Source organism: Coloeus monedula (assembly GCF_965178545.1).
Source record: "Coloeus monedula genome assembly, chromosome: 11".
Classification (NCBI taxonomy): Eukaryota; Metazoa; Chordata; class Aves; order Passeriformes; family Corvidae; genus Coloeus; species Coloeus monedula.
This window is the reverse complement of record NC_138791.1, coordinates 8,554,814-8,569,429: the sequence shown is the minus strand read 5'-3', so window position 1 is coordinate 8,569,429 and position 14,616 is coordinate 8,554,814. Positions and strand designations below refer to the sequence as shown.

At 37.3% G+C, this 14,616-nt stretch overlaps 1 protein-coding gene across 5 annotated transcripts in view; it reads left to right on the top strand.

The window, feature by feature from the left end:
- DENND6A (DENN domain containing 6A) overlaps positions 1 to 14,616 on the top strand; it is a 29,227-nt gene that overhangs the window by 7,621 nt on the left and 6,990 nt on the right. For 4 of the 5 annotated variants that reach the window (XR_014226731.1, XM_082288670.1, XM_082288671.1 and 1 more), the window contains 11 exons: positions 2,654 to 2,692; positions 2,799 to 2,841; positions 5,548 to 5,660; positions 6,653 to 6,733; positions 7,106 to 7,211; positions 8,325 to 8,404; positions 9,843 to 9,905; positions 10,547 to 10,602; positions 10,942 to 11,064; positions 11,243 to 11,338; positions 13,377 to 13,471. Coding sequence is in view for 4 of the 5 variants with exons in the window: in XM_082288670.1 (XP_082144796.1) it covers positions 2,654 to 2,692; positions 2,799 to 2,841; positions 5,548 to 5,660; positions 6,653 to 6,733; positions 7,106 to 7,211; positions 8,325 to 8,404; positions 9,843 to 9,905; positions 10,547 to 10,602; positions 10,942 to 11,064; positions 11,243 to 11,338; positions 13,377 to 13,471 (895 nt within the window). In the remaining variant the exon portion in view is untranslated. The remainder of the gene's footprint in view (positions 1 to 2,653; positions 2,693 to 2,798; positions 2,842 to 5,547; positions 5,661 to 6,652; positions 6,734 to 7,105; positions 7,212 to 8,324; positions 8,405 to 9,842; positions 9,906 to 10,546; positions 10,603 to 10,941; positions 11,065 to 11,242; positions 11,339 to 13,376; positions 13,472 to 14,616) is intronic. The other variant, XM_082288672.1, reaches the window with a different exon arrangement.

Here is a 14,616-nt window from a genome sequence, read left to right as displayed (position 1 = left end):
TGCTTGTGCTGTCAGCGGGCCCTTGTTAATGGTTTGCATTAATAATGGTTTGCGTGCCGAGATTTGTATGAAGTACATCGTTGGCTTTCGTTGCATACAAATAGTGCCGATTTCTATGGCATCTAGGTGTTGAAAAGCGTGATAATAAGGAGAATGTGAGTGGTCTTCATAATTAACAGCGTTCTCCAGGTCACTGAGATGTGTGAAAAGGTTCTCTACAGGTTTGAAGAGTTTCCCTTCAACACAAGCTGGATGCCGGGCCGTGGCAGTGTCACAGCTTCGGCTGCGGCTGCCAGCTGTGCTCTCTGTGCAACAGGCAGGGCCAGCTGTGGCACTGCTTTGGGAATGCAGCGAGAGCCCGGGCAGGGCCAGCTGTGGCACTGCTTTGGGAATGCAGCGAGAGCCCGGGCAGGGCCAGCTGTGGCACTGCTTTGGGAATGCAGCGAGAGCCCGGGCAGGGCCAGCTGTGGCACTGCTTTGGGAATGCAGCGAGAGCCCGGGCAGGGCCAGCTGTGGCACTGCTTTGGGAATGCAGCGAGAGCCCGGGCAGGGACAGCTGTGGCACTGCTTTGGGAATGCACCGAGGGCACGGGCAGGACAGCTGTGGCACTGCTTTGGGAATGCACCGAGGGCACGGGCAGGACAGCTGTGGCACTGCTTTGGGAATGCAGCGAGGGCACGGGCAGGACAGCTGTGGCACTGCTTTGGGAGGGCGCGGGGAGCTCACAGTGCTGAGAAACGGAGAGAAGAACTATCGTTCGCATCAGTTTCACATCCTGTTTCACCCTGTTCACCATGTGACTGCGCAGCAAACTCTTGGTCTGCTAGGAAAGTGTTTTTTTCTTTGCCTCGCCTAAAAGGGATGCCAGCATAAATGCATGGTAGACTAGCCTAAAATTCAACTAATCCAGCTACTATAATATGTAAAATACATAACTGTTCACCAAAGAAAAATGCAAATAAAACCCCAGCATACTGTGCTAATTATCTGAGTTCTCTTCTTGATGTTATAAGGTGGTGGTAACAACAAAGACAAACGTTTCTGTGTAACCTGTGGCTTGGGCAGCTGCTGTGCCCAGTGGCTGAGGGAAGCACGGCCTCTGTCCTGGCTGCAGACCCCTCTGTTGAACAGTCACGTTGATTTAACTGGGTGCCTAAAATGAAACTTAAAATGTTTACAGAACTAAGGCCTGGGGGTTTTTTTCCAGAATGTAGCTGCAGGAAGAATAATTAGTTTTCAGTTTATATAGGAATTCTGGGAAGAAACACCTGCTAGTGAGGAGAAGTATGCATTCAAGTCTGTATGCCAATCTTCTGATTAAATGTGGATAATTTCAGCATCATTCAGCTACTGAGAGAGTTACATTTAGTGTATTTCTTAGCATAAGATAGCAAAGGAGAATATTCAGAGTTGGAAAAAAGATGGTTGATGGGTTTGCTACATGCAGTATGCATGTGTTCCACTCGTGTCTGCTTTCAGCTTTAGTTGCTGAAACACTTTCCTTCATAATGTCTTAGACAGCTGGACATCATTTGGTAGGAGACTGAGGGGAAAAAAATGCACTGGAGACTTTATGGCTGGGGGACAGAAAGGTGCTTAGTCAGAGATCAGCCAGTGGGTATATTTGTTGTTTTCTATAGAGCAGGATAGTCTCATTTTATCAGGAGATAAATTTACTTATATTTGTAGAACAAGATTAAATGAGATAAGGGGTTGTTAGCTGTATGGTAAGATGAGGACTCTGCATGGAGCTACTGTTCCTGCATTCTGAATTTCCTGGACTAGGTCCCAGTTTTGGGAGCTCTGAAACCTTTGAAACATAATGCTGGAATTTATTTCAAATTTAATTTGCCTGCAAGGTAGCCACTCATTTCAGTAGTTTTGGAGTGGGTTGTTTTGAGGACCTTTTTAGGTGAAATTTGAGTATCTGAGGTTTGTCCTCTTTCCTGTATATTCTGTTCTCACTTGCTTGCATAATCACTGATTTTGCACATCCTTTTTTTTTTTAAAATAAAAAGTGTAATGTATGCTTCCACATCTTACATTGTGTTGCATCATTTTTGGTTTCTGTCTTGCAAAAACTTTTTACATTATCTTTTTTTTTCCTGTGAGTACAAAAAGCCATGACACTGAGTTTATTCCTTGAGCTTTCACAGTTGTCATTAGGGGCTAGTGTTCATCCTCCAAGAGTTAGTATTAATATAGAGGGTGTTTTGTGGCTGAATTTTGGTTACTCCAACCTAACTTTTGATTGCAACAGATTTCAGACACAATGTGTGTTTGCTTTAAAGGTAATAATCTAGTGCATTTTGCATGTACAAGTTAAATCTAAAAGATGTAATCTTGCTCTCCTTTGAGACCTTTTGCACGAAAAATCTCAAGTACTCTGAATATACATTCTGAATACACCTTCTTAAATGAATGTTTATGGTCTCTTAACTGGCATCCAAAATACCTTGTAAAGATGGGTGATCAAGAAAGCTTAAAAGCATATGAAGATAAGAACTGAGACATAATATTAATAGCTTACAATTGAAAATGTCCTCAGGCTAGGAGGGTGTTCAAGGGTTGTATTGTTAAAATATTTGATGGAAACTTACTGCTTATACTCAGCTTGTTTTCAAATAAAATAATACTATTTTCTTCTTGTAGGTAATATATCCTCCACATTCCAAACTCACAGATAAAGAGGTAAGTCATGGTTGCTGTATATAATTTGGTTTTAGCTTAGGAAATATATAAATACATTATATCTCAGGAAATATAACAGCTCTCTTTTCTTTTCCCTACCTTTTAGAAAACCAATATTTGCTATTTGTCTTTTCCAGATTCTAATTCGGGTAAGTGCTTCCTTTACTCTGTAGTCGTCTGTTGTGGGACTAAACTGTGTTAAAGAAGATAGAATTTGACAGGATGTATTCTGGGCTTTAGATCAAATATGTATTTATATATCTTAATTAATATTGCAATACAGAAATGTTGTAGCTAAGGTTAAATATAAAACTGCAACTGTCTGCATTGCAGTAAGGTTTGAGGATTCTTCTCCAGTTTATGTAAGTGTGTAAGACCTTCCAGTGACATTTGTGCAGACGTTTCAGAATACTTGGCAAGTAAAGAATGAACATCTTAATTTTGCTCTTTAAACAAAATAATAGTATTGTCACTGTAGAGAGGAGAGTAGGCACGGAATTTGAAGGATTTAATAAAACAAATGGAAGTATATGGAACCCTCTTCTCATGAAGCACTAAATATTTTCTAAGTTCGTAACAGTGAATCTGACTTTTAAATTCAAAAGCATTTAGAAAGAGTGGTTGTGAAGGGAAAACCTCAGCTATCTTCTCCATTCTTGCTGTGCCTGTGTGTGGTCCTGCTTGTTAAATTATTCCTGAATCTAAACTTCGGCTCCCAAAGAGAAATTGGGGCATGTGGCTGATGGGTTGGACCGCCTGCAAAAAGATATGGCAGAAGTACAGACACTCACTTTCACGTTTATTTCTATACAAAAATCAAAACCTGCAGGACCAGCCTTGTGCCTGTAACTGCACTGACTCTGCTTGTGGATGCTCTGCAGTGTAACAGCTTGGACAGGGGGTGATGCAGATTTGTGCTTTTAATGTGTGTGAGCTCTCTCTTATGTAATTTATTATAAAGTATTTTGGCTAGCTTTTCTCCTTTGTCTAAATGTCATTAAAATTAAGATATTTTCTCTGCTATTGCTATTCTGTATGTAAATAGAGGCAGAGCTTCTTTCTGTTATTGAAAGAGAAGATGAATTAATGATATCTTCTAACTACTCTCATTGTTAATGGTTGTATCTTCAGTCTTTAAAAGGTGTCTTGAAGGTACAAAATCATGTGTTAGTGACGAAGGTTGCTTTCTTAAAAATTTTTGGTGTATTTTTTCAAATAAGAGTGTAGTAAAGTTGCTTTAGGCAGAATAGGTAAGGAGGTTCTACTTTCAGCAGGGAAAAGTCCCACTTTTTTGCTTTTTATAGTGTCCCTATTAAAAACTGTTGGTTCTTGATCAATCTTGGTAGGCTTAAGTTTCAAATGGTGTAGGAGGGGTTCCCTGTGTAAAACCTGCCTTCCACAAGGCTGGAAGTGCATCCTGTCTGGTAGGATTTATTTTTTCATCATAGGCCTTAACATAAAAAAGAAAGCTTGATGTAATATAGCAGTGAAAGAAGTTATTAGCTTGCAGCTAAATGTGAGGTCAGTCCATCCCAGGTTTTCATGGCTCAAAAGGTTAATTCAACTTCTTTTTCTTACAACTACAAAGAGATATTATTCCAGTACGTGTGGCTATGAATTTAGAGGGGAAAATTGTTTTAGTCAGCTACTAGATGATGACACTCTTTGTGGTTTTAAGCTGAGTTTCCCAGTACAGTTATCCTTAAAATAATGCTTGGACCTTTTCTGCATGGGTAGAACAGACATTTACAGACATTTACCAATCTTTTCTGGAAGAGCTTGCTACATAAGAAGACATGATACTCTGAATTATATTTCAACACATTAATGATTAAGGGTAATTTACTTTTAGGTCTTCTGTGTGTAGGTTTATATAGTAGTTTGTGAGGTATTTTCTTTGGATGAAGGGAACAAGCTTTGAAAAGTTGAAGCAAATATTTAGCGCTGTGTTATTGTCATGTGCTGTGTTTTTTCTTCTTATCATTGGATCTGTTGCTGAGCACTTGCTTTCACTATCTATTTGAATTAGATAGTTATCCCATCACACCATGTTTTGCTGCTTTTGGTTTTGTCTTGGTGCACTGAGGGTTTCTGACTGCAGCTACAAGGGGTTCTGAGACTCAGCTGGGTGCTCTGGGCATGTCAGTGTTGCTCTGCACAGCCAGTGCCTCTGACTGAAGGGCTGGGCTGTCTGTGCTTGCTGTAGCAGAATGTGTGTGACTGAAAGAGAAAATGAAATTGAAGTTTCAATTCTGGTGAACAGTTCCCTGGAGAATTAGTTACATTTTTCTTTAAGAATTTCATTTTGATAGAAATGAAGGAAAACTTCACTCCTTGGGGATATTACTGGGAAGTCCTACTCAGTTTCACTCAGTTTTCAGCAATTAGCTTTGCAGCTTTCAAAATGAATCCTAGACCTGCCTGTGGATTTACAGATATCAGCATAATGCACTCCTACAGTGTGACTTCTGTGTGAACTGTATGGTGTCAAAAAAAAGAGGCAAAGTGCAGCCATTTAGCAGAGGAACGACATGGCTAAGATGATGAAAACTATACAGGCATACCAATGAAATGGGTAATGCCAGTAGGAGAACAGCCATTTGACCTGTTTGAGGGCATGATAGTCACTGTGAGGCAGTGACTTTCTTTCCTTGTTGTGGACAGTATATTTACTGTTGCCAAAGGTGCCAAATTTTTCACTTATAAAATTAGGAAGATATAAATGTTCACAAGAGCAATGCAAGATAAATGAATCAAAACTCTGATACCTCTTTGGCTGTAAGCAAGTGCTCACATTAAACAAGGCTCAAACTCAGAATACTGTCTGTTTGTTGTTTATTTCTTCCCCCATGTAGGTTGTCTTGGGGATACACAATTTTGTTTTAGATTCCGACGGTCTCCTGGAAGGAAGGTCTCATTGTGTTGTTTTCTGGATCAATTGGATAGAGATCTACCAGTTTACTTAAAGGTTGGAAATGAGAAAAAATGAAGTTAAATTTCTTTTGGGTAATGTTAATTTGTGGGTCTTCACCTTTAAATATAATGTTTGAAAAGAAAAATCTCTGAACTGGATGTCCTGAAAGTCAAAACTCATGTTTGTTGTAGCATGTTATTATAATTTTAATAATAATTAGTTTCATTAACTATTCTTTAAGTTTTATTAGTATGGATTTTGGATTACAAGGAATTAAATTGAAGCCCAGATCTATTTCATTATTGACTAGAAACCTGTAGATCAAATTGTAAGAACCGTTACTGCTGTGGAAATATGAAGTGCTTAATAATGTTATTAAAAAAAAATCCAAGCAACTTGGGCTATCTCTCTGAGTTTTCACCCTTCACTTTTTGAAGATGGAGCAGTTACCTAAAAGAGGTAGCGGCCAAAAGTTGTTCTCATCATGTCCATAGGGAATATTGAGGCCTCTGGAAGCCTGATTCTCAAACTCAATTTAGTTCTGTTTATGTGGCCAACACTTGAATTCCTGTTTGTAGGAAGGGTGAAGCTGATGTCTGGTCTTTGAAATGTGAGAGCCTACTTCTGTAATATTCCAAAAATCTTTTGTAAAACTAGTACATTGAAAGACTAGGTTTTATCTCTTCAAGTCAGGGCTTTAAGGTTTTTAACTGCTAAAATCTTTTTAGTGCTACTTTGCAGAATTGTTAATGCTGATTTATTCCCCAGGAAATTATTTCTATTTTTGGTTTCACAGTGTGTCAGGAGAATGTAGATATAAAAATAGTAAAGCCAGAAAGCACAGCTGTTTCCACACACTGAAGTTTTCTCTTTGAAGTACTTACTGAAAAAAGATTATGCCAATAAACACAGTAATCCTTCTAGTTTATTGTAGCTAATCAACTTTGGAGCTTGCAGGGGAATAGGCTTTTAAACTGTCTGTTGAATGCTTCAGAAAGGGGGGCAATATCAGGTGGTTGTATTGAATTCTTTCCTTTCTTTTGCAGAAAGATTCAGCATATTACTATGGCTATGTGTATTTCAGACAAGTTCGAGACAAATCATTAAAAAGAGGCTATTTCCAGAAGGTAATTTCAGTTCTTTTAGGTAAATATTAATTTGCAAATTAATTATTTTTCAGTGACTGCAGAGGAACAGGAAAACTGTCTTGCTCTCTAACTAAATTAGTTGTTAATTTATGTTAAATTGGTCTAATTTTACATCAGCTGTGCTATGTTCCAGCTCTACTGTCAGAAGAGATAGTTTTGTGTCTGTGTTTAAAAACAAAAAGTTGGGAAGTTTTGGGGGTTGTTTGCAGTTTGTCTGTAGTCAGATGTGTGGTTGGCTTGCATATGTGAGAAAAGTCACACTTGGTGTTGTCTGAGGGGAACAGGTGCAGTAGAACCGAGGGGTAGTGTTAATTTGAAATTGTGTTTCTGTTTTGTAACTCTTTATTCCAGTCGCTGGTCCTCATCAGCAAGCTGCCTTATGTCCATCTCTTTCGTACCATGCTCAAGCAAATAGCGCCAGAATATTTTGAAAAAAGTGAAGCTTTCCTGGAAGCAGGTACTGATCTTACAATGTTGTTGTGGAGGAGCTCTTACACTATCACATACTTGTTCTGGAGAAATAAGCAACACTGTCGTGTTCTAGTTTGTGGTTTTGTCTTCTTGCAGGGTAGAGGGTTGAAATTTTAGCAAACTGGCTTGACTTCTAGATCACTGAACAGAGCTAATTGAATTCTGGATCCTCCCTGGGAGAGTTGGAGGTCCTTCCTGAAACACATCTAGGGTTGTGTGTGTTTCAGGACCAGCTGTTGAGCACAAGGAGCTGATGGCAATCCTTAGTTTGCACTCTTCACCACCCAAGTCCTTTTGGGCAGTCTGACAACTTTTGCTAAGCAACTGTACAAATGTCATCTTGCTTGAGGCTTGTTTTTCTTTATGTGTGTGATTTGTTTGTTTTTTGACCAAATGGAAAAAGCAACAGAGCAGCACTGGTAGCAGGTTCCTCAGCCTTACTGCAGAGCTGAAAGAGCTGGAGAAGGACAAATAGGAAAGTTATTTGCTCTTTGCCTGAAAGAGCTCTGTTCTGTGTACTGTGCCTGCCCCATCCAACTTTCTCGCTTTTTTGCTTTCACTGAGCAACAATTTGCATAAACCGTGAAGGAATTGCGTTTTTCAATCACCTGTTTTCCTGAGAGGTTGTATTATGAGCAAAATAATCAGACACTATGAGAATTATGTATTATATTCATAATGGTTTACAAGAAAATGCTGGAGAACTTTCTAGCCAAGCTAGAAGCCAACTTTTTTCTTAACAGCTGGTATTTATTGGTTCTGCAGTAGTAGCCAATGTACATAAATGTAGGTGTTTTCAAAGTTTTTTAGTACGTACTTTCATGGTTTTGCAGATAACATTTCTTCAACTAATTGGAAGTCCTGTTGCTACAAAAAATGGAAGACCAGAGAACATTGTTTCCTTGAAATTAAAAACTTTACAGTTCTAATGGAATAATACATAAAGAATGTCTGAAAGGCTGTGAAACTTATTTAGTGTGATCCAGAGACAAGTAGAACAGCTGTGGACTATTAGCACTAATTTAAAGTTGCAGTGTGCACAAAGGTGACTCTGTGATCATGATTTATAGCCTACAGAAACTCTCATATTTTCTTTCAGTTTGTAGTGACGTTGATCGTTGGCCACCACCAGTACCAGGGAAAGTTCTGCAGTTGCCGATTATGGGTGTTATAATGAAGGTAAGTACTCCTGCACTTGCTCTTCTCTGAGGGTGTTTTCCCCACCTTTTACTGTACAGGTCCTCACAGCCTTGTGCCTTGTTTTCATTGTCCTGTTCTTCCAAACAGGAGTTTACTGAGTGCAGTAAACAGATGTTTACTGCACTCAGAGTGAAGGTCTGGAAGATCCTGATTCAGTGCTTTGATTGGGGGGAGGATCTTTTATGGTGCTTAGGTTAATTTTTAATTTTTGTAGATACTAAAAAGCGATGTTTCAGTACAACTACTAATTGCAGTGTCTGTATCATCCCTCTGCAATTTGTATTCTAGGAGACTTTAGTGCTAATTATATTTCTCAAATCAAACGTAAAGTAGCACTTGAAAATACTGAGAGTTAAGTTCCAGTCAAGCAAATTAAATATATTGATGAAAATCATTCTCGTTCCTGAAAGTGGACAAGTAAAAATCATTTTTGGCCCACACAGCAGAAATAATTGCTTGTGCTGTTTATAATTTTCAATGGCAGTGAAATATGTCTGAAGAAAACTATTAAAGAAGTTGTATTTAGTGCATGGGGAGGAAGTGTAGAGCTTAAACAGTGGTTAAGAACTGGGCCACTGGGAGTCGTAACATCTCCATATGAAATGCAATTAAATGGGTTTGATGAAATTGGAGGTTACAGCCAGAAGTACCTTCTCAGCAGATGCTCTCAGGTTTATGGCAAGACGTATGCATCACCAGGGAGAGAAAGAAGTTTCTGAAACTGTTCTGAAAGAAGAAATTTAATAAAACAGTTCTGGGTGCTGGATGATGAGGAGTGTCAGCTATATCTTGTTTGGGTATTGCCTGCCTTTATCTCATAAATAATTCTTACCCATGAGAGCTGAAATTGCATTCCTAAACTGAGTAAAACTATAATTACTGCCCAGTGATACTGTGTCCCTGTTTTCTCACTCTGCTTGGGCAGTTTTAAGTGTTGTGTGTAAATGACATCCATTTGTGCATACCAACCTCCAGTATGACCACATTTCTAGTACTCAGGACTTACAGATGCAAACTGTGAGACCAGAGAAGTATACTTGTGTTCAGACTATTTGGATTCTGCCTCATTCACCAGAACATCTTAATGTTTTAAGAGAGGATTTTTTCTAAAAGTAATTCTGTACCGTTTTAAACCCCCAAGACCTTATTTCAGATCATTCTTTCCAACATTAGAGGTATTTTAATTGAAATTACAGTAACAAGTTTGACTTGTTTTACCAATAGTCTCTTTTTTAACTAGAGTGTTATTTTCATATTCTAATATTCAATTTGCAATTGGAAATTCTGTAGGTGGAAGTTCTGTAAACAAGCATCACGTATATCCTCTCTAAATATTACAAATTATCTCTAAGTCAGCATTTTAAGTATCTGCTGGATTCAATACAGGGAAAAATAAATCTTTCTTTTTCTTTCCAAGTTGCGGATTCCAACATATCGTGACAAGCCTGGAACAACACCGATAGTACAGAATATGCACCAGGTAGAGATTAGATACTGATATTGTATATAAACCCAGACAAAGCTAGAGATGTGCTTTCATTCTTTTACTTTAAACTTGTTAGAAAAGATTGGTAGCAAATTGTCATACACTTTGATAATAATGAAATCCACAGTCTTTGAAACTTTGAATGGAGGAGTCCAGATCTGGATTCTTATAGAAAGGATATTCTAACCCAGTTACCCTAAGCAGGGATAGATATGCAGGTTCTGGAAGAAGATAGTTGGCTGAAAAAATTACTAACCTGAACAATCTTTTAATGTTTGGATAATTTGGGTTTTTTTGAGGATGAATCTAGAATTAAAAGTCTTTAGTCATAGGAGATGGTTATAAAACAAATCTGTCTGTGCTTTCATGTGCAGTTGTTTAAAACAGCTTCAGTATTTTATATCTTTTCTGGACTGGAAGTCACATGCCTGTAAGGGGGGGGGGGGTCTGTCTTGGGGGATATCTTGCTCATGGAACACAAAGGTAGTTGTGGAGATAATGTGCTATATACTGCAGCAGTACATAAATAATTAGGCTATATACTGTCTACTGTCTGTAAGCATTTAAGGGAAACCATTTCATTTAATACCTAGGTGTTCTGATGACTAAAAACCAAGCATTGCGATGTCTTTTAGGCAGATGCTCAGATCTCCATGGCTTTACCGACTGTTCATGAAGTAGATCTTTTCAGGTAGGAGTTTGGACTGATCGATTCCTAGTTGTGAATTCCCACATAGTTTTTGATTATGACAGTTCCTTAATATGTCTCATTGCTTGTATGCAACATTTATCAGTGTTGGTTTTAATATTCTTTTTCTGTGAAGTTTGCCAAAACACAGTTTGGACAATATACAGGCTGAAACTGCAATAAACGAGCAAGTTCATTAAATGTTCCATTTTACAAGAGTATTTTATGTTTTCAAATTACTATTAAAATACTACTCCAAACTTCCTTTTTATCCCTTTATTAACCAGAAGAAATATGTATTTTATGATGTCAAATGATTAAAATAACTCAATCTGTTTTTAGGTGTTTCTGTCCAGTGTTCTTTCACATTCAGATGCTTTGGGAGCTGGTGCTGCTGGGAGAACCACTTGTTGTGATGGCACCGTCACCAGCAGAGTCTTCAGAAACTGTGTTGGCCCTTGTTAGGTAAATGTAGTACAGCTTCCTAACTAATGTTAAAAGGAGTCAGTGTAACATTGCATCTGAGTGGACCTTCATTTGATCTCAGTGTGAAAAAGCATTACAAAGTTTAGAGCTGCTTGTGTCTTTCATGAAAGTTTGCACTGAATACATAAACCAAGCTCATCCTCTTTGTACCTTGCAGCTGCATTTCACCACTGAAATACTGCAGTGATTTCAGGCCATACTTCACCATCCACGACAGTGAATTCAAAGAATACACAACTCGCACACAAGCCCCGTAAGTAAATAAAACTCTCTGGGGAAGATGTTGCTCAAAACCACTTGTAACCATAAATTAGGATTAAAATACTGTTAACTATTCTGGTTTTCTATCATTAAGAGAATAAGGTTTAGACTTTTTTTTGGTAAGATTTATCTTGCAGTGTGCAGTAAACAACTGATATAAGTTTTCATTCCAGTTAGATAGGACAAAGAAGTTATGAAACAATGCCATAATTAAACTAGGCTTGAGCTTCACTGGATACTTCTCTACAGAATGAGTCAAACTGCAAGTGTGAAACCAAGAAGAGTTCTTGCTTTTCCATAAGGGCTTGTCTGTGCAACACCAGCTCCAGAGTAGCTCCTTGGAAATTCTGCTGTACTTGTTTTAGTTTTTAATTAACTGCTAAACAAAGTGACTTGTAGAATCCAACATCCATACAGCTGTTTTGTAAAGCTAAGTCAGTTGGTGTCCTAACTGAGACAATTTAAAAATCAAATATCTCTTCACTAAATTTATTAGGTTATTATTGTAAATAATTCAGAAATTAAGCTTATTTTTTTTAAGAATGTGAATGTCCAAAACCAGTGATGTTTAAAACTGCTTTAAGGACACATTTTTTCCTCTTTATTTCTTTTAAATCCTGCTCTTATTTTGAGAGCATACGCCTCCAGTATTTCTTAATACATGTTAGTTAAATGTAGCTTGATTTGGGAATGGAGTGCATATGCTAGATTCACTGATCTTTTAATAGATAAATTTCTTCTAATATCAGAACAGGCAGAGGTTGTTGATTTGGATGTTTTGTTTGCTTTGTTGGTTTTTTTACTGTAGTTTTCCTCTCAACAGATGTATTTCCAGAGATAGAGCAGTGGAAAAACACATAAACATAGGCAATATGTTTTAGATTGTGTTCCATGGGAATGGTTATGCAGTATGTAATTTAGTTTCTAAAAATAATTCCAGGAAGAGTTTGGTTAAACTGCATGTGTTTCAAAATTGCATCCACTGTAGCAAAATAGAAAGTTTGGTCACTACTTGGATTAGTATTTGAAATAGAGCTGAAATTGCTCTTTCTTATGGAAAACAAACAGTTGGAAAAATTGGAAATAGGCTTTTAAAGCCGTGGATCTAAGAAGGTGAAGAATCCAAATGATGCCAATTCTGTGTATTTTATTACTTTAGTAAGAGGGGGGCAGGGAAACTTAAGGATAGTGTACAGAAAGTGTTAAATTTTGTGATTTTTAAGACCAATCTGACAAAATGATAACTTATTTTTAAGATGGCAGGTTCAGTGAGACTTGTTGCTATATTCCTTAGCTGATGTTTGACTGTAAAATGGATGGAAACCACTATATTGAAAAATATGTTCCTATGTCATCATATCAGTGCTATAAATCCCAAATTCTGCAGGCCTATGCTGTAGCAGCAGCCCTGTGCTCTTACTGCCTCTTGTTCCCTGGGTGCCCCTGTGCACCCCCCAAGCCAGATGCCAAGCACAGAGCAGACAGAAAAATCTGGCAGGGTGTGAGCTGGGGCATAGTGCTGTTAATGTGTTTGTGCTGCGTCACTTGATAACTACTGCTTAAAGCAAGTGGCATATTAAGTGTCTCATTTTCTTAATGACGTGCACATTCAAGCACTGAGAGTTTGTTACAATCAAACCTTGAAAAGTAGCGATTTGTCTTTCAAATATGGGTCAGATTCCTGCTCATTAAAAAAAAAAAAAAAACCAACAAAAAACCAACACATCACAAAACTCCAATAACAGATAATGCCCTGTTCTCTCCATTGCAAATGGGCAGAATTTAGCCAAGTCTAAGCAGATGATGTAATTTTTATTCTTCACTCCCATTTGTACTTTAAGATGCCTCTGTCTTACTTTCTAAAACTTTGAAACTTTGATAAACATTTGTGCTCTTATGTGCAATTTAAAATGTTTCTCTTAAATACCAAAGGAAAATAATTTCAAGTTAAGAATTTAAGTTTACCTTTTGTATTTGTTAGGGCAAAAGCTGTTGCTGTTGTATTTTAAACATTGTCATTATTTTTCTAGGCCATCTGTCATTCTAGGGGTGACAAATCCCTTTTTTGCTAAAACACTTCAGCACTGGCCTCACATTATCCGAATTGGAGATATCAAACTTCCAGGTAAAATAAAAATATCTTTTACAATCCTGTGTGATGGGATCTAACTGTGTGCTTATTTATTTACAAACATATGTAATTATGTTCCATTAGTTTAGTTTAATGCTAACTAAATTTTCATGGATGTAAATCTGTCAAGTGAAATTAGAATCTTGACTTCTCTATGTCTTGTTAAATCTAGTATATTAAATGCAAAAGGTAGTAATACTCATTAGTAATAATGTTCTACCTTTCAGAGTCCTGATTTTGTATCTCTACCAATAAGGTATTAAAATGAGACATAATATATTACTGATGTTAATTTTAGTGTGAGTAGAATGTAATAAATCAGTCACAGCCAGCACAGAACATAAGACCTGTGTGAAAGCTAAGTTTGAATGTTACAGTAATATAAAAAGTTGTTGACAATATTTTGATAATATATTTCTAATCTGGCAATATTCCAGTAGTTATTAATTGTTCAGTCTGGATGATTTCCTTACATGATTGAGTAGAATTTTGATGTAATCTTTGTATAACATGTCAATTGCCAGCCTGTAGTAAAATACTGCACCACTCTAATTATTGTATGAAATTCCTGAATGTAGCTGTTTGCTGTGACAGGTTCACTATGCTGTTCTGACAGTGGGAATGCATAAATATGTCGTTAAGATAAAACACCATAAAATTAATTTTTGCAGAAGAAGTTAATTTTAATTTCTGAATACACTGAATTAATTAAGGATTGCATACTGTGTTCAATATAATTAGGCAAGGTTTTGCTTTACTTTAAAATACCATGTCTGTCTATGGTCAGAATACCTGTGGGGGCTTAGGTTATTGTGGGGAGGAGTTACTTCACTGTTGTGTAGTTAATGTTTGGAAAGTAGACAATTAAACTCTGAAAAGCCATATAAACAGGTGGCCTTCAAATTTGATATGCAGTTTTAAGTATGAAATTGTAGTTTTGATGTAGTTATGGGAAATGCTTAGTCAGGAAGTTCTAGAGGTGTATCTGTCTGACCTGTCTTGAAAAATGTATATTTTATTTCTTTAGGGATAAAGAGAGAGCTTCTGATTTTTTTTTTGTTGGTTTTTTTTTTTTTACATTTTCCCCCACTCTGCAGTTTCAATAGCAATTTAACTGTTTCTAAAGTCAAGCATCCAAA